This window comes from Microtus oregoni, unplaced genomic scaffold (genome assembly GCF_018167655.1).
Source record: "Microtus oregoni isolate MIOR12 unplaced genomic scaffold, Mior012 000037F_ref0000500, whole genome shotgun sequence".
NCBI classification, from domain to species: domain Eukaryota; kingdom Metazoa; phylum Chordata; class Mammalia; order Rodentia; family Cricetidae; genus Microtus; species Microtus oregoni.
The window spans coordinates 22,739,026-22,763,606 of NW_024543096.1; the positions used below are offsets into that span (position 1 = coordinate 22,739,026).

At 41.7% G+C, this 24,581-nt stretch overlaps 2 protein-coding genes and 1 long non-coding RNA gene across 4 annotated transcripts in view; 2 read left to right on the forward strand and 1 right to left on the reverse strand.

Moving 5' to 3' along the window:
- On the forward strand, positions 1-19,599 carry Bbs5 (Bardet-Biedl syndrome 5). Of its 2 annotated transcripts, none has more exons than XM_041631672.1 (12): positions 1-129; positions 2,972-3,054; positions 5,161-5,226; positions 5,569-5,618; positions 5,751-5,878; positions 7,670-7,805; positions 10,063-10,158; positions 13,611-13,673; positions 15,281-15,415; positions 16,400-16,483; positions 18,604-18,627; positions 18,789-19,599. In XM_041631672.1, the coding sequence occupies exons 1-12, from the start codon at positions 71-73 to the stop codon at positions 18,888-18,890; spliced, it is 1,026 nt and encodes a 341-aa protein (XP_041487606.1). In that variant the 5' UTR covers positions 1-70; the 3' UTR covers positions 18,891-19,599. The 2 variants fall into 2 exon arrangements, with proteins under 2 accessions (XP_041487606.1, XP_041487607.1); XM_041631673.1 differs by having other exon boundaries at positions 86-129; positions 2,976-3,054.
- On the reverse strand, positions 13,102-21,590 carry LOC121433296. The gene is made up of 3 exons (XR_005972300.1): positions 21,494-21,590; positions 14,073-14,178; positions 13,102-13,357 (listed from the first exon to the last, which is right to left on the reverse strand). It is a non-coding gene; the product is annotated as an uncharacterized LOC121433296 (long non-coding RNA).
- The window catches only part of Klhl41 (kelch like family member 41), a 10,075-nt gene continuing 6,983 nt past the window's right edge, over positions 21,490-24,581 (forward strand). The window contains exon 1 of the mRNA XM_041631671.1: positions 21,490-22,872. Within this exon, the coding sequence (XP_041487605.1) occupies positions 21,763-22,872 (1,110 nt within the window). The 5' untranslated portion in view covers positions 21,490-21,762. The remainder of the gene's footprint in view (positions 22,873-24,581) is intronic.

Genomic DNA, 24,581 nt, shown 5'->3' on the forward strand with positions numbered 1-24,581 from the left:
TTGCCCTGGAACCCGCAAGACGCCGCAGAACCTCCGCAGTGGACAGCGTCGGCGGGGAACCTCGGTCGCCATGTCTGTGCTGGACGTGTTGTGGGAGGACCGCGACGTGCGCTTCGACGTGTCCTCGCAGTGAGTGTCCGCGACGCCCTGGAACCCTGCTGGGACCTCGCCGTTGCGGTCCCCTGCCGCCCTCGGCCTTGCCTTGGCCCGCTGCCCATCCCGAGTGGGAGCCATCAAGGCAGTGACCCTCCGCGTCCGGCGGTGGAGGGGATGTAGGGCAGGGATTCCCGAAAGCGGGGTTCTAGGACCAAATCTGGAATAGCCTTGCCTCTGAAGGCCTGGTGTGACTATGAAATGAGGGCGGTGGGAGTCACCAAAACTTCCGACCACACAAACCTCGTGTCCAGGCCGAGCTTTCATCTAAATCTTTTCGTGCCTGTTAAACAGAAGCCCTGTTCGTGGGGAGTATGCTTTAAAGATGGTTAAAAACCTTCCTGCCCAGATGTCGGGGGAGGGGATGGGGGGCGCTGAGATAATAAAAGTTGGAAAGCACGAAAGCTGACGTTCTCGGATCAATAGATATGTGGCGCCTCAGCAACTTCCTAATGGTGCTTTATTATGAACAGTACCTCCTTGAATGGAAAAATGAAATACTGATGTATTTCTCAGTTTTTGTGGCAATTGGATGCCTAACATGGTATTAGTTCCCTTATGAAGTCAAGGGAAGGGATATTTGTAAAATTACAACCCACAGTAACTGGTTACACACCTTTCATGGGAGTGGGTGGGGGTGTGTCTCTTAATCCAAACAAAACTCCATTTTTCATAAACATTTTCAGTTACCAGACAGTTATCACATGCTTATCACTTAGTGATAGAGACAAAAAAAATAAGAGAGAGTACTAATCACATACCCTTCCTCCTTCTGGATGCAGAAGATGAGCTGCAGTGTAAAGACAACTGAGCAAAAGGAACCATGGAGACAGCTCAATAGGAGTCCTTTCTGTGTGCTCCGTGCAGGCGTGTTGGTCAGAAGTTAACTTGCAGAAGTCAGTTCTCTCCTTCGTTAGGGTCCCAGGGACCAAACTCAGGTCATCGGTCTTGGTGGCAGCCACCTTTACCTGCTGAGCCATATCCCTTGCCCCTGAGGGTGCTTCCCATACAACTCCTTTTAAAATCGTTCCTTCCATAACTGCCTGCTGTCCTTCCTCTACCTAGAAGCCTCTTGGGAGTTGTCTGTTGTCCACAGACATCACCCTATCGTCATGGAGTCCCCAATTCTTCAATAGCTTGTCTCCTCAGTCACCCAACTATACTTCTGTAACAACTCAGTTCTCTTTGTTGCCTGCCCCCCCCCCCCCCCCCCCCGTCTCTCTCTGTCTCTCTCTCTCTCTTTTTTGTTTTTCAAGACAGGATTTCTCTGTGTAACAGTCCTGGCTGTCCTGGAAATCACGCTGTAGGCCAGGCTGGCCTCAAACTCACAGAGATCTGCCTGCCTCTGCCTCCCGAGTGCTGGGATTAAAGGTGTGCACCACCACCGCCCGGCCCCGGCCACCTCTCTTACCTTTCTTGTTCCTGTTTTCAGTCATGTTCTCTTTGCTCTTTTCCTTTTAGTTATCCAGGACTCCAGTTCTGCACCTAGCTGACTCCCAAGTGGCCCTGGTCAGTTGAGGTCTCACTGACTCCCGGTGTCAGAGGCCGTGGAGGTATACAGCATATGGCAGTTGGCATTCAGGTGTCCACCCAGCAGACGCTGATGGAGATAACCCTGTCTAGCAAGGCTTACAGAACCACTGACTCTGAAAGCCGTTGCCTGTATCTGTAATTCCTCTCTTGCGCCACTTCATTTCTTCCCTAAGAACAGCTTTCGGTGTTTTCCCACTGCTTGTGTATTTATCTTGTGAAAACATTACATCGACTGGGCACACATATATCTGTGAGTGGTCAGGAAGGTGACTTTTCATTTAGCTGTATAATTTTGATATATAGAAAATATACTAGGAGACGCAGGCGGATCTCTGTGAGTTCGAGGCCAGCCTGGTCTACAAGAGTTAGTTCTAGGACAGGCTCCAAAGCTACAGAGAAACCCTGTCTCATAAAACCAAAAAAAGAAAAAAAAGAAAATATACTAGGGCATGCTTTATAACTAGATCCATTGTCCCAGGAGGACTGTAGACACTTAGATGCCTGCTTTGTTCCTTTGGCTCAGACTAACTGCACACAATTAGCACATTTTTATCTCAGCACAAATTCAAACTAGACTAAAGGCTCTTTGTAAACAGATCATAAGTTTAAAACTTTACAGCTGTGCACAAGGTCAGAGTCACAGGTGTCTCACAAGGTTGCTCCACAAATCACCCTAAGGAAAGCATGCCAGTTCTTCACTTTCCAAGACTGCCGACAATAGACCTACGTCTCAAAGTTTGTCACTGGGCATTGTGCCCCACCCCTGGTCTGGTCACAGTCTTACTCCTTGGAGTAAGGAAACCTTGGAGCCTTGTGTTGCCATGGTAAATGGCTTGGCTCCTTATCGTTTACCCTACAAATGTGCTTTTGACCAATGAGAGGTAACTCTTGTAATTTTTCTCATTGCTTCAAGGTCCAAGTGAGAGAGTTAGTTCCTAGGATAGAGGAGAAGACTCTAGGATGAATTAGAATTAGGACATGAGAATTAGAATAGAAGCAGAAGAATAAAGAGATTGTTTGGAACAGCACAGTATGAGAGAATTCATTCACCTTCAGATACAGAAAGTTTCTTTCATTTCCTGTAGCATCTCATATGGACCCTGAAGAGGACCCTGGGGCTGGACCCCAAAGGCCCCCAATACCCCAGGGTCTGGAAGTTATTTTCAACTGCATGAGCACTCAGTGTTGTATTTATTACACTATTGTCTGCCCTACATCTCTCTTCCCTGAGTAGATTGGTAACAGAGGTGAAGTTCTAACCGGCACCGTTTTATGTTTATTTTAGACAGATGAAAACAAGACCCGGAGAAGTCCTTATTGACTGTTTAGATTCGATTGAAGACACAAAAGGAAATAATGGGGATAGAGGTGAGTAGATTTGAGTTTTATTTATTTGTAGTTTAATTTATATGTGTTGATTCACATTAGCTGGGGGAAAAGCATCATATGTAAATGTAATTGTGAGAAGAAAACAGTGAAGTCCACAGATTTTCTCCAGCAGAGGAAAAGGTAGGTATTAATCCTACAGATAGGAAACACCGCTTCTCCCTCAGCATTAGCCTGTCATTAATGACATGAGATTTGTTAGTATAATGGTTAAAGCTCCAAGAACCTTGTTTGTAAGCACCATAGACTAGTTAGTTCCTGCCCTTGGATCTACCTCCCACTAAAAGAATGCAGAGTGATGACCATTAAATATTCTTGGCTATAGTATCTCTAGCCACACTTCACCTTAATCCTGAAGTACTGCACAGCCCCCTCAGATTGAAGAAGTTGACATGTACAAAGAGAACGTTAGTGCTACACTGAGAAGTCTGTCTGTCAAGTAGCAGAAAGTCCTGTGGGAATTTCCCCCGCTTAGGGCCACTGAGAAACAGCTGTGGCTGGACTCTAACATCCTTCCCAAATCAAACTGCCTGAAGCTAAAAACAAAACAGCCAGTGGTCAGTGTGCAACCAACTGGACCTAAAAGCTTGTTACTGTTCTATAGGCTAAGCATTCAAACACATGAATCTAAGAGGTCCATACCTATTTCAACCACAACATCCTCTCTTTTCTTTTTCCCTTCCTTTTTTCCTTCCTTTTTTCCTTCCTTCCTTCCTTCCTTCTTTCCTTCCTTTCTTCCTTTCTTGTTTTTGATTCTTCTGAGAAAGGTCTCTCTCTATAGCCCTGGCTGTCCTGGGACTCTTGTTGTAGGCCAGGCTAACCTCAAACTCAGGGATATACCTGCTTCTCAAGTACTGAAGTATTAAGTATAAAGTACTAGAGTATCAAGTACTAAAGTATTAAGTACTAGTATTAAAGGTGTGCCGCACCCTGCCAGGCCTTCTCTCTCCCTTTGAGACAGTGTCTCACTATGTAGCCATGTCTGGTGGTGGCCTGGAACTCATAAAGATCTACCTGTCTTGGTCTCAGCCTCCTCAGTGCTGGATTAAATAGAGGCATGCGCCACTACGCCAACTCTTCTTAAAATTTATTTTAAGCCTAAACTCCAACTCAGTTTTTTAAAATAATAAATGTAATTTAAAATGTTTTATTTATTCATTTTAATAATTTGTTTAACTTTATTTTATGTGGGTTGGTGTGAAGGTATCAGATCCCCAGAAACTGGAGTTACAGACAGTTGTTAGCTGTCATGTGGGTGCTGGGAATTGAACCCGGGTCCTCTGGAAGAACAGCCAGTGCTCTTAACCGCTGAGCCATCTTTCCAGCCCCCCCAACTCAGTTTTATTACTAGTAGGATTAACTCTGAACTTCTTGGTCTAGCACCAAAGAACTTGTACTTTGTCTGCAGTCAACCTTTCTTGCCTGTACCACTAGCTGGATTGGCTATATAAGTGCATGGTTCATTTGAATGAGCGCTGTTGGGGTGGAGCAATGGCACAGCACTTAAGAATGCTTCTTATGCACTGGGTCAGGCTGGCATAGGAGCATCAGTGGGGCTGGGAGAATGGTAGAGGAGGCCACCTGATGCTCCCCCATGATCTCTGCAAATGTGTGCATCCACAAACACAAAAACACAGGCACACAAAATGAGAACGCTAAGAGCCGCTCATATAGCACTTGTGTATCACATTTCTCGTTTCTGTGCCAATGCACAGGACAAAAGGAACTTAGGGAAGGGTTTATTCTATCTCTCAGTTCCAGGTTAGAGTTCATCGTAACAGGCAAGTCATGGCAGCAGGTGCTACCTTGCCCAACCTATATTTATTTTTTTTAAATCATCTAAACCAGACTGACCTCAGACTTGGTAGGCAGCTAGTATTGACCTTCAACTTCAGTCCCTGAGCACTTGGGTCACAGCATGCAGCAGCACCATGCTCAGTTTGAGCATCTGGATCACAGGATGCAGCTAAAATAAGTATTGGACATCGACCCACACACAGGCTGTTGAGCCACAGTTCCCATTCCCATCTCACTCTGTGCTTTGAAAAGGACCTTCAGCTAATCTATTCTTTCTTGCTTTGCCTTTAGGTAGACTCTTAGTAACAAACTTAAGAATCATCTGGCATTCCTTGGCATTACCCAGAGTCAATCTTTGTAAGTATTCTTATTAAATAAGATGTTAAAGGAAAACAAATTACTTTTTCAGGAGTGTTGGATGGTGGATTTTGTATTTAAAACAGACAAAAACACAAAAATCCAAAGTGCCGAGGACAAAGCTCAGTGGTAAGCTTCATTTTTGCCAAGAGCTCTCTGTCCACTGAGCTACATCCCTAACCTCAATTTGAACTTCTCTCATAAAAACTTTAAAAGTTGTACTTTTGCTCATGTTTAATTTTCAAAGCTTTAAAGTTTTAGGTTTAAATTTTTTTACTGTATTATGTTTGTCCATTTATGATTTCATACTCCTTATATTCTTTGTCTTTTTTTCAATTGTAGCTATTGGTTACAACTGCATATTGAATATTACAACAAGAACTACTAACTCCGTAAGTCTGAAAAGTCCTAGTGAAGTAGATGTGTGGTGGAAAACATTAGATATTTAAAGTTAAGGCTTGCTTCCACCTTAAATGGAAACTTGCACTTTAACTCTGAACTTTATAATAAATTTGTCCTTACAGAAACTACGAGGCCAAACTGAAGCTCTTTATATGCTGACAAAATGTAACGCCACCAGATTTGAGTTTATTTTCACAAATCTGGTTCCTGGAAGCCCTAGACTTTTTACTTCTGTGATCGCTGTGCACAGGTACAGAAGCCCCTCACAGATTTTTGAATATGTCAAATTATTTTGATGTAATGGTATAAAGGATGAAATTTAGATGTACAACAATATCTTCTAGTTGCAAATATCCCAGGTATTTAGAATAATACACTTCATTATCTTATATCTCAGGTATTTAGAATAATACACTTCGTTATCATATATCCCAGGTATTTAGAATAGTACACTTCGTTATCCTATATCCCAGGTATTTAGAATAATACACCTCATTATCATATATCGAGCACCTTGAAAGAATAAAGTGTGCAAGGTCCCAGGGGTAGTTGTGCACACTTGTAATCCCAGCACTCCAGAGGGTAAAGCAGGAGGATTGGGGGTCTGGGCCATACTGGACTATGTATTGCTACTCTTTGTAAAATGGAAGACTATTGGAAAGCTTTTACTAAATTATTGACCAAGATAAAAAATTTTATGTAATGAGTTTAAAAGATTTTCAGAAATACAAATAGACATTCAGGTGTTTTCCCTAAGCAATTTTTCTTTATAATTCTTCGGATTATTAGTCATGCTTCTCTGACCATCTATGTACCAGTGTTTGTCTTGGGATATGTGAGGGACAGCTCGATGGCTGAGCTCCTGCCTAGCATAGTCAAGGTCAAGCACTATAGCAACAACATATAGTTTTCAATTTTTATACTCAAACACTTAAATCATAGCTCTTTGTTTGTCTTAATAAGTACTGTGATCAAGACTAGAATACATAGTAAGTTCAAAGCCGACATTTAATTTTTAAGAATACGATAAAATGAAAAGCTTGAAGTGGTTTATGAAGGGAGCATAGGAGCTGCTTTCTATTAATAATATAAAAATATTGTGTTCTGGGTCCGCAAGATGGCTCAGCAGGTAAACGTGCTTCCTGCCAAGCCTGATGACCCAAGTTCTGTGTCCAGAACCGACATGGCAAGAGAAAACCAACTGCCACAAGTTGTTTCTGGTCTCTACACATGTACTGTGGTGTGCACGCGCGCGCGCGCACACACACACACACACACACACACACACACATAAATGTGAAAAATAAAAACACTTTGTTGCTTTCTAAATGAATAGTGTAAGCAGTTCCATTCTTCAACTGGTTATATCTTGATGATAATGAACTAGAGGAAATTAAGATTTATAGACAGGATGCTCAAACTCTACTGCTTAACAACGGGACAGAATCCTAACTAAAGGGAAATCAGATTTTGTGGTTTTTTTTCTCCCTCTACCTCTCCACCCTAGATACTCTTTAGCATCGACATAGAGTTTTCTATGCATGGATAGATACAAGCATAATATTTTCAGGCCATAGTGAAAATACTAACTGGACCTTTGCCTGTGTCCATAGAGTACTGATAACTTTGACTAACCCTGGGAAATGAAGGACTGGGCACTGCAGTAAATGTGTCAGCATCCTGCCACCAGATGGGAAGCTAGAACTACTCATCCTCACTGAAAGGGAAACTATTGTTTTGTTCTATGGGGTTTTGTTTTGTTTGAAATGGTCTCTATAGCCCAGGCTGGACTAGAACTCAGTAGGTTGTCCAGGATGCCCTCAAACTGTCAACAAACAGTTCTCCTGCCTCAGCCTCCCAGGTAATGAGCTAACAGGCATGTGCTACAACAGCCAGCTGGAGACGGTTTGAATTCAGCATAATGACTGAGTGAAATCTTCAAGCGTTAACCGCGATGTCTCTAGTAGACGAGTAAACGTATCCTCACAGCTCCGCAGTTTCTGCTTGGAGTCACGGGTCTTTGCTTTCACCTTTTCTGTAGAGCATATGAGACATCTAAAATGTACCGTGACTTTAAACTGAGAAGTGCAGTCATTCAAAACAAGCAGCTGAGGTTGTTACCACAAGAGCACGTGTACGATAAGATCAACGGCGTTTGGAATTTATCCAGCGACCAGGTACTGCGTAAAGAGATGACTTCTGGGGCTGTCTCAGCAGCCACTTCCCACTCATGATTGGGTGGGTGTGATTGTTAAAGTTAGCATTAGAGATGTGGATAAACTATAGCTTTAAGTGATATTCTAACTTTCATGGTCTTGTGCCCTTTACATCGGCTTCTGTTCTGTAGAGAACCAACAAGGGCAGCGGGCCTCAGACATGATCTTGTTCAGGCTGCTCGCTCCATGGGTGAGAAACACGGAGTCACACTTGCCCACGCACCAGTTCATCACTATGACACACTGGCAGAGGCGAGCCCTGGTGTGGACAGACAGAAGTACCCCTGGCACTCACCATGTAAAGCAGACTGGCCAAGAATTTATGGAGAACCCGCCTAGTTCTGTTCTCTGGGTCTCAGGGTTTATAAGCATACACCCAGTTCCACCAAGACCTTATTTATTTGTTTGTTTATTTACTTATTTATTGGTTTTTTTCGAGACAGGGTTTCTCTGTGTAGCTTTGTAGCCTGTCCTGGAACTAGCTCTGTAGACCAGGCTGGCCTTGAACTCACAGAGATCCACCTGTCTCGGCCTCCTGAGTGCTGAGAATAAAGGTGTGCGCCACATCACCACCTGGCTCCACAGAGACCTTATATCCTGTGTTTGTGCTTAGCTTTGAGACAGGGCCTTATTATATAATCCAACCTGCCCTAGAACTCGGCTTCTTCAGCTGAGTACTGGGCTTCAGACCCACTACCTCATAGCCACTAGCTCCAGGGAGATCAGTGCCTCTGGCCCCCATGGACACTAACGCTCACATGTGCATATCCAAGCACATGCACGCGCGCACGCACATGAATACAATTATATAGGTTGGTGCCACAGCCTACTTCCAACACTTAAGAGGCAGAGGCAGGCAGTTAGTTCTCCATCGATTTAAAACCAGCCTTGTCTACATAGTGAATTCCAGACCAGCCAGAGCTACAAAGTGAGACCCTGCCTCAATATAAACATATAATTAAAAAAATATATTTCATTGTTTCTGTTGGTGGTGGTGGTTTATTTTATGTGTATAGGTATCTTGCCTGTGTATACCTGTGGACCATATGCGTGCCTTGTGCCTATAGAGGCTGGAAGATAGAGGTCATTGGCTGCCTTGGAACTGTATTACAGATGGTTTGAGCTGCCTTGTGGATACTGGAGATTGAACCTGAGTCCACTGAAAGAGCAACTAGTGCTCTTAACTACTAAGCCATCTCTCTAGCCCCAAGTTTTGTTTTTGGAGACAAAGTCTCACTGTGTAGCCCACATTGGCCCTGTACTCATGGTCTTCCTTCCTTAGCCTCCCGAGTCCTGAGATTATGGGGTGAATTACCACATCTGGCTGTAGTTTTGATATAGTCCGTATTAAAGAGTCATCATATATCCTGATAGGTCGATGGGGGTTATACCGTAGTTTTATTCTCAGTTGACATAACTCCTTTGCTCAGGCATAGCTCAAATTTGAGTAAGTATAGAAAGATGTAATTTTTAAAAAATGCTGTGTGTCAGGTACTATATTAAAGCCCTTTTTGTGGGGGGGTTACCTTTTTGTTTACTTGTTTAACTGATATTTTTCAAGACAGAGTTTCTCTGTGTAGCCCTGGCTGTCCTGGAACTTACTCTGTAGACCAGGCTAGCCTCAGACTCCCAAAGATAGATGCCTACCACTGCCTCCTGAGTGCTGGGATTATCATCTGGCTAAGGTGTGTTAAAAAACAAAAACAAAAACAAAACAGCAAAAACATGGGTTATTTATTCAAATTCCCAATCTACAGTTGACAAAATATACCAAATAGAATTTTTTTTTTTTGGTCATTGAAATGGTTCAGGCTATCAAGCGTACAGCCTTGATAGCCTGAGTTTGATTCCCGGATCCCATAAGGGGGCAGAAAAACCTCACTCCAGAGAGTTGTCCTGTGAACTCCACACATACGCACACACACAATAAATTTTTAAAAATTTAAAAAGAACTTTGTTCTCAGACAGATATAATAACTCTCATGTTTTAACTGTATTGGTGTCCTATTGCTTAATGATACCAGGGTCCAGGCACTCACATCTAACTGTGCCAGCCTGGAAATAGCAGAGTCACTATATAGTATATAGTATAGAATATATAGTCCATAATACTAACTTCTTTATTAATCTACTGCTGGGATAATCAGAATTATTCTGGGTCTTAGAAAACAGACTGGGAATACAATCAATCATTGATGTACCTCTCTCTCTTCTGCAGGGAAATTTAGGAACGTTTTTTATTACCAATGTGAGGATTGTGTGGCATGCAAACTTGAACGACAGTTTTAATGTCAGCATACCATATCTGCAAATTGTAAGTTCATGCATTTTGGTTACCGCCTTTCAATTTAGAGTATTAGTATAGTTAATAACTGGATGTTTGGGGTTATATGAGTTCTAGGTTTTTTTTCTTTTTAGCATGCTTTTGGGGCCAGTAAGACAGCACAGGTTAAGGTGCTTGCCAGCAAACCTGAATTCAGTCCCGATGATCCACATGGCGGAAGGACAGCCAACTCTACGGGTTGTTCTCTGACCTCCTTACTCATACACACTTTGGCATATACACGTGTCCCTCCCCAGATAAATAAAAAGTAAATAAATATAATTTTAAAGTATAGTTAAAAATAAGTAAATAAAAGCAAGTTTTCAAAATGTTGATTTTGTTATTTTAACAGAAAAGGCTTAAGGTATTTATAAATCAGGCAGAGTAGATACTTTTAGTTCCAATACTAGAGCAACAAAGGTAGAAGGATTTCCCCAAGTTCAGGCCTAGTATACCTAGCAAGTTCCAGACCAACCAAGGTGACATAGTGAGACCAAGTTTCAAAAACGGAAAAGGAAGGAAAAAGGACTGAAGGACTGGGGGTGTAACTCCCTGATAGTGCCTCGCTAGTGTGTTCAAAACCCTGGGTTCAATCCCCAACGCTGAAAGAAAAAAAAACAACTGTAGGCAGACTTTTCTGTCCCACCAGTTCCAGATAACCACTCAGAGACTTATAAATTATAAACACTCAGCTGATAGCTTAGGTTTGTCTCCAGCCAGCTCTTACAAACTTAAAGTAACCCATCATCTCATTTTCTACACATCCTGTTCCCTCTGCATCTAGCTCGAAACTCCTCAGACTCTGCCCTTCTTCTTCCCAGCGTTCTCTTTGCCCCCCAAATCCTGCCTAGCTGTCAGGCAGTCAGTTTTTTAATTAACAATGAGAGCAACACATTTCACAGGGTACAGAAGGATTGATTATTCCACAGCAAGCGGCTTTCCAAGAGGCGGGAGCGACGACTCAGTGGTTAAGAGTGCTTGCTGCTCTCTCTGAGGACCCAGTTCAGTTCCTAGTCCTAATAGCAGTTAGCTCACAGTCGCCTGTTACTCCAGCTCCAGGGGATCCGACACCCTCCAAAGGCACATACATGGCATACACACAGATAGATGATCATACACGTAAATAAAGATTAGGAAAAAAGGAGTTAGCCACTAAGCAACAGTCCTCCTTGGCCTGTGCTTCAGCCCTGCCTCCAGCTCCTGCCCTGACTTCCCCTCGTGATGGAGTACGATTAGGATGCAGGAACTGAAATAACCCCTTTCCTCCCAAGGTTGCTTTTGGTCATGGTGTTTATCACAGCAGAAACCCTCATTAAAACAGTATCACTTTGTGCTCCGTGATCAACAGTCAAGACCGTGAGCCAGCGCACAGCCCTGCTGTTGAGGAGCAGAGGAAGCAGCACATTAAATGGATAGTCAGAGTTTGATAGGAAGGAAATCTAAAGAAACACGATCATCTGTTTTGTTTGTGGTATTGGAGATCAAACCCAGGGCCTTGTACAAAGTAGACAAGTAGTCTACCACTGAGCTACGTCTCCAGACAGAAATGGTCAGTTGTCAAGGCTGAGTGTCAACACACGTGTGCTTGATAAATTGATATCTGTGTTTATTGCTTGGTTTTGTTTAGTTTGGAATGTTTTTTGAGGCAGAGATTCTATAGTCCTGACTGATGGAACTCACCATGCCATCCAGGAAGGGCCTCAAATTCACAGCAATCCTCGTGCTACACCCACCCAAGTGCCTACCCAAGTGTTGGGGTTACAGAGTTATGCCCCCATGCATTGTTTGCTGCTGCTCTGTGCTCCATTATGTGGCTGCGGCTTACCTAGCCTGACCCCTGTTGTGCTGAATATTTACTGAGTAGTGAACAGCCTTGCGCTGTCTGGTCTTCAGATGGAATTTTGTTGTTGTTGTTTAAGAATAGAGTTGCCAAATGCAACTTTTGGAATGAATTCCGCCTGACCCAAACAGCTTGCAATACAATACATCACAGCTTGTCACTTAGGAGTCATACCCCAGCTTCAGCTCCAGCCTCAGCCACGGCTCCACAGCCCCAGCACTGTGTGCGTGTGTGTGTCTGTGTGTGTGATTGTGTCTGTGCATGTGCGCGCACCCTGTCTGACCAGCCTGTGTCACCTGTTTAGATAGACAGGTCAAGATTAACGTTCGTCTTAGTTTTCTGTCGCTGTGATGAAACATCATGACCAAAAGCAACTTGGGGAGCAAAGGGTTTGTGTCCATATCACTTCACTTGCTCCCAGAGAAGAAAACAGTCCGTTATGCTTTAAGCACTTAGTGGCTTTTCTAGCCCAAAGTCCAAATGCCGCCACAGTCCTCCCAAAGACACATGGTCAGATCTATCACAGCAGTACCCCATGGGCTGGCACAAATTCTGAGTTAGGAATTCTGTTGCTGTTAAAACACCCTGACCAAAATCAACTTTGGGAGTAAGGGGTTTGTTTTAGCTTATGGTTCTATAGCACAGTCCATCCCTGAAGGAAGTGAGGGCAGGAACTCAAACAAGACAGGAACCTGGAGGCAGGAACTGATACAAAGACCATGGGGAATGCAGCTTACTGGCTAAAACCCTATAGCTTGCTCAGCCTAGTTTCTTGTAGACTCCAGTACTGCCTACCCTGGTAGCACCATCCACAATGAGCAGGGCCCTCTCATATCAATCATGAATTATGGGAATGCCATACAGGCTTGCCAGCAGGCCAGCCTGATCTCTCAGTTCAGGTGGTCTCTTACCAGATGACCCAAACTTTTGTTGGTTTGACAAAAAACTAACCAGAGCCAGGTGGTGGTGGCACATGCCTTTAATTCCAGCACTTAGGAGGCAGGCAGAGACAGGTGGATCTCTGTGAGTTTGAGGTCAGCCTGGTCTACAAAATTAGTTCCAGGACAGGCCCCAATGCTACAGAAAAACCCTGTCTTGAAAAAAAAAAAAAAAAACTAACCAGAGCAAGGTGTGAGAAACAGAATGGTACATATAACTTTAATCTTGTTTTAGGAGCCGAGAAAGTCACTGGCTCCTAATAACTGAAAATTGCTGGCCTTTTGTGTAAAACAACCCTTTGACTATAGCAATCAGGAATATTGAAATCGGGTGGCTTTCCATGGTTGTCTTCTTACATGGTTTTGTCGACTGGCCATCTGTCTTCAGTAGGAGTCTCGTCGTTTTCTGACCCTGTGGAAAGAGGGTAGAGGGTGTCTGCCTTTTAGACGAGGAAGAGTAATTCTTTGGCAAAAGTAGATGTGCTAGCTCACACTAAGGTAAGTTAAGGTAGAGGATTTCCCAGAGTTCCAGGCCAGCCTGAGGTATGAGACCCTTTTCAGAAGCCAGTGCTATAGGCACAATACATAATTAAAATAGATGTGTAATTAAAGACTCACTGCTACTAGATAATAAAAATGTGTCTTTTCTTTTTCATTTCATATAGCGTTCAATAAAGATTAGAGATTCAAAATTTGGTTTGGCTCTTGTCATAGAAAGCTCTCAGCAGGTAAGATATTTTACATTTTTATTACACTGATACATTTTTAACTGTGTGGCTAGGTTTTTAGTTGTTATTCTATAGTAACCAGTTTACTTGCAAGAATATCAGCTATAACATGGAGATCTATGAAGTGTTTGAAATCTTATAGTAATTGTCTCCATTGAGACAATTACTTCCTGTGTGTTTGCGACCACAACCTCAGGGACCTCAGCCTCAGCCTCCTAAGTGCTAGGATTGTAGGTGTGGGCACCATTTTACTCTCTGCCAGTTTGCTCTTTAGATGGATATAATCATTATAATCATTACATTGATGAAATTATGAGGGAAATCACTGTGCTAGGTCAACATATTTCATACATTCTCTCAATCTAATAACTCCATGAAATGGCTGTTTTCCCTTCTTACCGTCCAGGATCCTGAAGCCCGCAGGGGTTAAGCATCTTCTCCAGAATCTTGAAGCTGGTAGGGATGGAGCTATATTTTCATCCTGGGTTTGTTTGATCCACACTTGCTTTGAGAAACAGGGACATGGAGAGAAGCATATATACTCTGAGATTTTATATTCTCACAGACTGAACAGTATCTGACTATGAACTGCTGTCTACCCATTATGTGGTGTTTTTGCAAAAGCACATTTGAAACTTTTAAAATACTTTACTTATGGTCTTGAACTCTGTGTAGATGAGGCTGATCTTGAGCTTGTGATTCTCCTGCCTCTGCCTCCTGAGTCTGAGATAACAGGGCATGTGCAACCACGCCCCCAAATCCATTGTTTAAGTAAGCTATTAGAGGACTGTTGTAGTTACTGCCCAGCCCTCTGCTTCCTCACGGTATACCCAACAACTGTTCTTCCTTTTCAACACAGGGGCAAAGTTATAAAATCAATTCTAGATTTAAAAGTGAATGTCTATTCTCTCTTTTCCATGGCCTCTTACTGCCATTACTAAGTACGATATCCCAGGAAGTGTACCAACAGGATATTCTTTATTCTGTGTAATACAACCACTTGATAACCATTCCATGGGTTTTTTTTAAAATGGGGCTTAGAAAAAGGAAGGAAAGAATACTGTCCAATATTAGTTGTTGAACCAGAATTGAACCCCCAAAAAAGTATGTGCTTTTAACACAAAATATGTTCTTATCTCTTATAGTATGATACTTTAAAAAAAAAAACTATCTACCAACCTGTGGTCAATCACAGTCAAGGTGGTTTGCAAACCCTTTAAGGAAATAGCTTCAAATGGAGCATTTTTTTAATGGATAGTCTGTTCTTTCTCAAGACCTAGCAAAACTAAGTTCCTTTGGCCCTCACACTCCACTGTGCATATTTTTCACCTGGGAAGATGGGCTTGTGTTTAAAGATGATCTGGACATACTACAGAATATGAGGGAGGCAGGCGTTAGGGAGAGAAGTCGGAAGATGAGCCCTTCCACGACACCCTGGAGACTTGCTGTTCTCTTGTGTTTGCCATTTTCAGAACACAGAGTTTAATTTCTTTGGAGCCGCTTGGCTGTGCTGCTCCAGAGCAAGGACAGTTAGCCTGCATCCATTGCATTCTGTAGCTATTGCTCCTCAGACTTGGTTTTAGTTTTTTCCTTGTTTTTTCTCATAGAGTGGAGGATATGTTCTTGGCTTTAAAATAGACCCTCTGGAAAAACTACATGAATCAGTTAAGGAGATCAACTCACTTCACAAAGTCTATTCTGCCAGCCCGATATTTGGAGTGAATTATGAAATGGAAGAAAAGGTAATGTGTTCAATATTGTGGATATAGAGTTTGCTGAATTGATTTCATACTACCTATGAAATTCAAAACTAAACTCACTGTGTACCAACTTAACCATCTATGTAGACCATGGTCAAGTGAGCATGGCCTCAGACTGGCCATCTCTAACTGGTGACTTTACTGTCTTCCGGTTGATTGCCATCATTCATTCCTCTTGCCCAGCCTAGGTGAGCAGCCTGTTCAGGCACAACCTTTAATCCCAGCACTTGGGAGGCAGAGGCAAGAGGATCTCTGTGAGTTTGAGGCCAACTTGGTCTATAAAGTGGGTTCTAGGACAACCAGGGCTGTTACACTAAGGAAACCCTGTCTCAAAGAGAAAAAAAAATCTCTAAATATGTACACATTTATGTACAATATATGTACACATTTCTAGTTTTAATTATTTTTTTTTTTTTTTGGTTTTTCGAGACAGGGTTTCTCTGTGGTTTTGGAGCCTGTCCTGGAACTAGCTCTTGTAGACCAGGCTGGTCTCAAACTCACAGAGATCCGCCCGCCTCTGCTTCCTGAGTGCTGGGATTAAAGGCGTGCGCCACCATCGCCCGGCTAGTTTTAATTATTTTGATGATGTTGAATTCAGGTTTAAAACTTTTTGCTTAGGGCTGGAGAGATGGCTCAGTGGTTAAGAACACTGACTGAACTTCCAGAGGTCCTGAGTTCAATTCCCAGCAACTACATGGTGGCTCACAGCCATCTATAATGAGATATGGTGCCCTCTTCTGGCATGCAAGCATACATGGAAGGAATGTTGTATACATAATAAATAAATAAATTAAAAAAAACCTTTTTGCTTAACTTTTACAACTCACCTTAGTTTTCATGTAAGAATACGAACTATGGACTGACTTGAGTGGTCTTCACTGTCACCTTTACAAGTATCTGCAGCTCTCACACTGCATTTTTCTAAAAGAACTTCTTTCATATTGACTCTGACATCTTAATTTTTAGCCACAGCCACTTGAAGCTCTGACAGTTGAACAGATTCCAGATGATGTGGAAATAGACTCTGATGATCACACGGATGCTTTTGTGGTGAGCACCAGAAAGAACTAGTAGATTTCTTGTGATGTTTAGACTCATGATGAGTCATGTCTAATGAATAATGGTGTAACTGTGTACAGTGTTGTAAAACATGAGACTTTTGTTTTTTTAAGTGAGAGAATTTCTTTTGTGAGAAGACTTTTAAATTCCCAACTTAGGGAGGAGGCAGAGATGGCGGATCTCTGTGAGTTCAAGACCAGCCAGCACAACAGAGAGAAACCCTGTCTTGAAAAAACAAAACAAACAAACAAACAAGCAAAAAAAAAAACCCTAAAAACAAAACAAATTCCCAAGCAACCTAGGAAATAGTTTGAGAACAGTTAGAGGATTTGATTTATGATAATTAATTTAAAGTCTTTACAGAATTCATCTTTATAAAATGATTTTTTAAATTTACACTATTTTAGAATGATACGTATTTGAAAAAAAAATACTTTCCTGTTTCCAAATATGTACTATTTAACTAGCCAACATACTAATAATGTTGGGCTGGGTGTGTTAATACAAGCCTTCAATCCCAGAACTCAGGAGGTGGAGGCAGGTGGATGCTCTCTAGTGTTTCCATGCCTACAGGCTTATGATTCTGACCACAGCACGTACCTTCCCTCCAGCAACAAAGAGATTCAAATAAAGATGTGAAGTTGGCACAATCCACCCTCAAACTGTATACTGACACTTTGAAGTGGTATTTTGATTTGTTTCGGGGTTAGTTTGTTTTGTTGTGGTTTGTTTTACATTGAATCATGTTTGTGTATGAGTGTGTGCACATAAGTGTAGGGGCTCTTGGAGGCAGAGGCCTCAGATCTACTGGAACTGGAGTTAGTGGTGGTTGTGAGCTGGCTGATATGATTTGGGGATTAAACTACATGCTCTTCTCTGCTGAGCCATTTTCCCAGCCCCTGGCCTTGAAGAACTCTTGCCCCTGCCTCCAAATTCATGTGCTGGTATTGCAGCCACCATCCTTTTTTGCTTGGTTGATTGATTTTGTTGCTATTTTTGTGTGTTTTTTAGTTTCTGAGACAAGGTTTCTCTGTGTAGCCCTGGCTGTCCTGTCCTGAAACTGACTTTGTAGACCAGGCTAACCTTGAACTCAGATCCACCCCCTTTCCTCTGTCTCCAGAGTGCTGGGATTAAGGCATACACCACCATGCCCAGCTCTGAGCCTTTTTTAATGATGTATTTATTGGTGTTTGGTCTGCACGTTTGTCTGTATGAAGTATCAGATCTCTTGGGGGATGGATTACAACTGCCATGTGGGTGCTGGGAATTGCTTTTGGGTTATGTTTGTTTGTTTGTTTGTTTTTATGTGCATTGCTGTTTTTTAAAAAAAGATTTTATTTATTTATTAAGAATACAATGTTCTGTTAGAAGAGGGCACCAGATCCCATTATAGATGGTTGTGAACCACCATGTGGTTGCTGGGAATTGAACTTAGGACCTCTGGAAGAGCAGCCAGTACCCTTAACGGCTGAGCCATCTCTATAGTCCCTCTGCCATCATCTTCTGAAGCAGAAGTAGAGAAGTCATCGTTTCCTTTCTGGCTAACAGTGCTGTACATCAACAGAAAGCCTATCTGCTAGAACAGAGTGCAACTCTTACAGACATTAATACTGGCATAGGAAATTGTAAAATGTTTGTTGTTTTGTTTTTAAGATGAGGTCTCACAGTGTAGCCCTTGCTGGGGAACTCACTGTGTAGACCAGTCTGGTCACACTTGGGAAGTTCTAACTGGTCTCTGTCTCCTCCGGTGCTGGGATTAAGGGCCTGTACCACCACAAGAAATAAGAGGCAACATTATAGGTGAAGAAGTTATCAACTGCACAGTAACCAAATGTGAAATATACTTAGTCATTAAATCTTTCTGAAAGCCGGGCGGTGGTGGCGCACGCCTTTAATCCCAGCACTCGGGAGGCAGAGGCAGGCGGATCTCTGTGAGTTCGAGACCAGCCTGGTCTACAGAGCTAGTTCCAGGACAGGCTCCAAAGCCACAGAGAAACCCTGTCTCGAAAAACCAAAAAAAAAAAAAAAATCTTTCTGAAAATTAACTGCCTGTTCTTTAGACCCCTGATTTATTTTGTATGAAGCAAGCAAAATATTATTTTCTCTTATAGGCTTATTTTGCTGATGGAAATAAGGTAAGGACATTTTACCTTTAGTTTCTTGTTGTTTTATTTATTTATTTTTTGAGTTTCAATATTACAGCATTTAGCATTCACTAACTTAGTGAAACACTTTTTATTTTTCCTCTTCTTTGCCCGCCTTCCATTCCCACCTCATCTTCTTACCTTCCCCAAAGCAACAAGACCGTGAACCTGTATTTTCAGAAGAACTGGGGCTTGCAATAGAGAAACTGAAGGATGGATTCACACTGCAGGGACTTTGGGAAGTAATGAGTTGAGCTTGAGTTGAACTGGGTTTCTATTTAAATGTGTCTCAAGATTAAAAGATACCACTTTCCTGCTCTAGGCATGGAATAGTTTTTATATTTATAGCTTTTATATTTTATATTTTATGAAAAGTTTTTAATAATTAAGGAAAAACTCCTGGATTTTAGAAAACTACCAGTTTTCTAAAAGATATATTCAAAATTGTAATTGAAATGTACCTGGATTGTAAATGTTTATATTGTACCTAATGCTTGTAAAATAGCAATTTACAGATATTAAGTGACTATATCATGTTGGACTTAATAAAGTTTTTTATTTAGTACCACTTAATGTTTTGACGGTATTATTTTAAAAAAAAAAGATCATTCTTAAGAAATAATCAAATACTTCTTGACTAGAAATCGTGTTTATTACCACAGGACTCTAAATGTAAAACTCTAATACAAATACAATTCTGTTGGTTTGTTTGTTTTTGAGACAGGGCCTTACTATGCAGCTCTGGCTGTTCCAGAACTCAAAAAGATCTGCCTGAAGCCTCCCAAGTCACAGTTCTTAAACACATCATTTTTAGGGGCTCATTTTTGTAAAAACTAATCTTTTTAACTATTGTGTATATTTCTAAAGAATGCTAATCTGTAAATAATGGTATGATGGTTTCAACAAGAAGTTATTTGGTTTGTAAGGAAATTGTTCGTTCATAAATTGTTTTGTTCATTCATTGACCATCTCCTTGTTTGTATTCAATGAGACGCCTTTGAACATTTCTCAGATGACGTTTTTTGGATCTCACTGACATCATTCAGTTGTTTTGGATACAGTGTCAGTCTAAAGAAAATTTATGGGATCTTTTAACAAATAATTGTACTTAGCCAATAGCAGCTTTCTCACTACTGAGAAAGAAATGAGCACATAAATAGTTTTAAATAAGATGCAATAATATATATGTATAATCATAGACAAACATACATTACAACCTAGTGCTTCCCTGATTCATTAAAAATTGGTGAAAAAGATGCTACATATGTGTTTGTTCTTCTAAATGGAAAATGATTTTACATACTTAAAAGACCAAATGGAGTCATAGTATCCAGTATTTAGAGATCACAAATAAAACGCTTCCATAAACATTGTTCACTGCTGTTCAAGCAAACGGGACTAAAAATGGTCCCCAAGCAAGGAATCACCTCAGACGTCATACCCTGGTGCTTATACCTGACTCACTAATCTTTTCAAATGTTAGGTGTTACGCGTGGAGAGAAATGAATCATTTCTTGTTTAAAGAAGAGGAGCAGCTGTTAGCTTTGTCCAGCGCGTTAAAAGCTTTAATGACATCTATAAATGGAAAGAGAACCATTGAGCTCCCGTTCAGCTGTCATCCTAGCAGCTGGCAGGACCGCCAATTCCCTGATGTTGGAGTGTTTGCTCCTTTAGCAGATACTCAAGGACCATCCGTGAGGCCTAGGCACTGTATAGACTGAACACACAGGCCTGCAGCACAAAAGCCAAGTCTTCACTGAGCTTACAGGGGGGGCACATGTAAGAACCCCAGCCATTGAAACTTTAGCTTCTCTGTGGCTTTACTGAGTTTAGGACGTGATCATGATTGTATAGTAAAGGACTTCATGAAGAAATTTATAATATCATCTCGATAGAAATGAAGGAACACGTGGGAGAAGTGACAGGGTCTTATACAGCCCAGGCTGTAGTTGATAATTTTCCTACCTCCACCTCACAGATGCTGGGATTACAGGTTTGTGCCACTAGGCCTGGCTGGGCTCTTTAAATCACATCTCGGTTCTGTATGGTGTTCCACTCTCATCAGCACCATAAAGTGTGACTCCGGTATCGTGTTTTCCTAAACAAGGCCTGCTTTCTAAGTGACATGGATGGTGCAGTAGCTCACGGTGACTTTGTGTCTCTAGAGACAGCATTTTTCTCATAGGATTGCAGCTGTTCTATTTTTTTTAACTTTTTATTTCATGCAAGGTTCTTTTTAGCACTTAAAAGTTACAAAATATTCTTAAGTGTGTGGGTCTTTTCTTTCCCAAAGGCTTAACTATTTTTCTCTGGTCTTGATTCCTTTTAAACCTGTCTTTATCTTATTTTTTTGTATTATTGTTTGTCACTCTATATCCCCTGTATGGCAAGACAGTGTGTGAATGAATTTGGTAATTCAGCAGTAATTACAGTTTACCTACCTAAAAAATAAAGATAATTTAGAATATTTTAGTAAATTAAGTTTCTCTGCATTTGTTATTTCAGTCATGATGGAGGTGCCATTTAAAAGGTTATATAAAACTATTAAGTACAAAAACAACTTTCCGCTTCCTACTTGAAAAAGAAAATCCTATCTGCTTTGCGTAGAAACGACCAGTTTGCGCTTTAACATTGTAAACCACTGGACTCATAGCTTAAGAGAATTGAAATGAACTCACCTCATAGTCTTGACCTTGGCATCACTAATTCAAGCCAAGTGGCTTGCCACTAGGCCATTTTTAGAGGCGTGACTCACTTTTATGATCCATTTTTCTGTTAGTTCAGTAAGCATTTTCTTGTGGATGCCCTTTAACTTAACGTTCCAAGGCTTTCTACATTTCAAAGTTTTCCACCTCACCTGAATGTCTTGTTTCTTAGCGGTTTCCTTGGTGACCAGAAGTTCCAGTTGTTACTTTCAATCTCAGACAGCTGAACAACTCTCCGTTCCAAGCCAGCTCTCTTAAATTCTAGTCGTTAGAGCTGGTGTCTATATTTAGCCGGTGGGATTAAATTGCAAAGGCTCCAGGCTGCGCGGAGCAGACTGATCCGCCTTTTTACAGCTAGACCCGTGTGCAGCAAGGAGCGAAGACCCTCAGTGTCCCCTTCCTTACCCAGGTTCCTCACAGAATGGATTCCCAGCGGGAGCTTGCAGAGGAACTCCGGCTTTACCAGTCCACCCTTCTTCAGGATGGTCTAAAAGATCTCCTGGAAGAGAAAAAATTCATCGATTGCACCCTCAAAGCAGGCGACAGAAGTCTTCCTTGCCACAGACTGATATTGTCTGCTTGCAGTCCTTACTTCCGTGAGTATTTCTTATCTGAAATTGAGGAGGAGAAAAAAAAGGAGGTCACGCTAGATAACGTGGATCCTGCTATCCTTGATTTGATCATCAAATACCTGTACTCTGCCAGTATCGATCTCAATGACGCAAACGTGCAAGACATCTTCGCCCTGTCCAGCCGCTTCCAGATCCCCTCAGTCTTCACCGTCTGTGTGTCTTACCTTCAGAAACGACTGGCTCCTGGTAACTGTCTGGCCATCCTAAGATTGGGTCTTCTCCTTGACTGCCCAAGACTCGCCATTTCTGCCCGGGACTTTGTCTCAGATCGCTTTGCGCAGATTTGTAAGGAAGAAGACTTCATGCAGCTGTCTCCGCAGGAGCTGATCTCGGTCATTTCAAATGATGGTCTCAACATAGAAAAGGAGGAAGTGGTGTTTGAGGCTGTGATGAAATGGGTGCGGACAGACAAAGAAAACAGGGCGAAAAGCCTTAGTGAAGTGTTTGATTGTATTCGTTTCCGCCTCATGGCAGAAAAATACTTCAAAGATCACGTCGAGAAAGATGACATAATTAAAAGCAACCCCGAAATCCAGAAGAAAATCAAAGTTCTAAAAGATGCTTTTGCAGGCAAACTCCCGGAACCTAGCAAAAACGCAGAGAAGGCAGGGGGCGGCGAGGTGAACGGTGATGTCGGGGATGAAGACTTACTTCCTGGTTACCTCAATGATATTCCCAGACATGGAATGTTCGTTAAAGATCTCATCCTCTTGGTCAATGACACAGCTGCGGTAGCTTACGACCCCATGGAAAACGAGTGTTACCTTACCGCCTTAGCAGAGCAGATCCCCAGAAACCATTCCAGTATCGTTACCCAACAGAATCAGATCTACGTGGTCGGAGGGCTGTACGTGGATGAAGAAAATAAGGATCAGCCCCTACAGTCGTACTTCTTCCAGGTACGGAAACCAAGGCTGTTATTCACCATGTATTAGCCAGTTGGTGAATTTAGGGGCTGCTTACATATTGCTCAAATCGCTCTCCTCCTGTGCCCTCATACACTTTGATACTTACAGAGTTCTGGCAGAAATACTCAATTTGACTTAATATTTAGTAAAAGGTACAGGAAAGGAAGTCCTTACGTGTAACTCACGACTCAGGATTTTCTTTCCATTCTTTGATTCCAAATGTTGTACAACCGCTGATAATTGTAATTCTTCAAAGCTCCGTATTTTAGTAAAGACTAAATTTATCATATTTAACACGATTGCCTAGTAAATAGGTTAGGATCTTTTCCAAACAAAGTTATTCGCCTTTACCAACGTGCCTGACACGCTGCAAGAAGTGAGAATTGGTCTGTTTTTGTACTTTTCCCCTTTAACAGGATGTTTGGGGAAGCAACATTTATATCTTACTTATTGTTACTGTATAAAATATTTTAATGAAAAAGGACTCGTACATATTCTGTACACTTTGAGCTGTATGAGGGAAAATAACCTGCCTCCACACGTATCTCTATCTGAACTGCATTTAGAAGGTATTGTTCACAATATTACCTTTATTTGATCAGAATTAGAGGTAGGTATTATTATAACTTAATCATCTGTTTAGTGTAACCATAAAACTTCCAGGAAAGCAAATCTTCCTCATCTAACCGACCCTCTCTAGTTTATTTGGGGACAATTTGTTTTATAACAACAGTAGGCTGTCCCTAGCAGCTTCTGACTCACTCAGTGACTTCATGTGCACCTCCAGTATTGCCAGTATCAATACTTCATAGCTTGTGGTTAGCGCAGTAAGAATCTGTTTAGGTCATAGCTAATCGTGGCCTAGGGTGGAAAGGCCAGAGATAAGCAAGTGTGGAATATCAAACCACAGTCACCGAGTGCTCTCAAAGTACAAGCCATACCACGTTTTCACAAATCCCTGCCTTTTGCCAACTCATCTAATCTCAACAAAATGGAGTAATAATGTATATTAATCATGTTTCTTAATTGTCTAAGTTCCAGCAAAAGACACCAGCAAACGTATTTGAATGGATCGGTAGGCAGACAGACCGGTATATAATTATATATAGATAAATCTATATATAGATTCAAGGGACAATTACAGCAGAGAATAATCCTCCAACACTCCTGCAGGCTTTGTTCCACTTCATATTCTATATTGATTATAAGGCTGAGGACCTAGCTCATTGTTAGAGTTTGCGCGCACACACACACACACACACACACACACACACACACCTTTTGAAAATATGCCCAGAGCCCACACTCTCCTGATTTTCGAGTACTCATTTTAACCTTTATTTTCTCCATCCTATTACTTCCTTTTACCTTTATTGTGCTTCTGATTTCAAGTGAGGTTACCCATTTCAGCACAAGCCACTGAAACAGTTGTACAGAGTTGGAAGGGTGACCCCCTTGTCACTTCTAAAAGCCACAAACCTGGAACAAGATGCTTGAATTAAAGCCATATGCAAGAGCCTTGTATGAGAATCTCAGGTTTCGTGTTTTTCTGCTTGGCTGCCCGTGTGAGGTGTATTAAGTTCAGAGTGAATTGCTATTTGGTATATGCTGCAAATAGACTGGAATTTGGGTACTTACTAAGGTTTGTTTCCCCCTCCATAGGATTAACAGATTCACATAGTCCTAGACTGCACTAAGCT

Coding starts and splice junctions, on each gene's coding strand:
- Bbs5 (XM_041631672.1), top strand. CDS start 71: ATGTCTGTGCTGGACGTGTTGTGGGAGGACCGCGACGTGCGCTTCGAC. Junction 15,416..16,399: donor ATTATGAAATGGAAGAAAAG/GTAATGTGTTCA, acceptor CTTAATTTTTAG/CCACAGCCACTTGAAGCTCT. Junction 18,628..18,788: donor ATTTTGCTGATGGAAATAAG/GTAAGGACATTT, acceptor CCTTCCCCAAAG/CAACAAGACCGTGAACCTGT.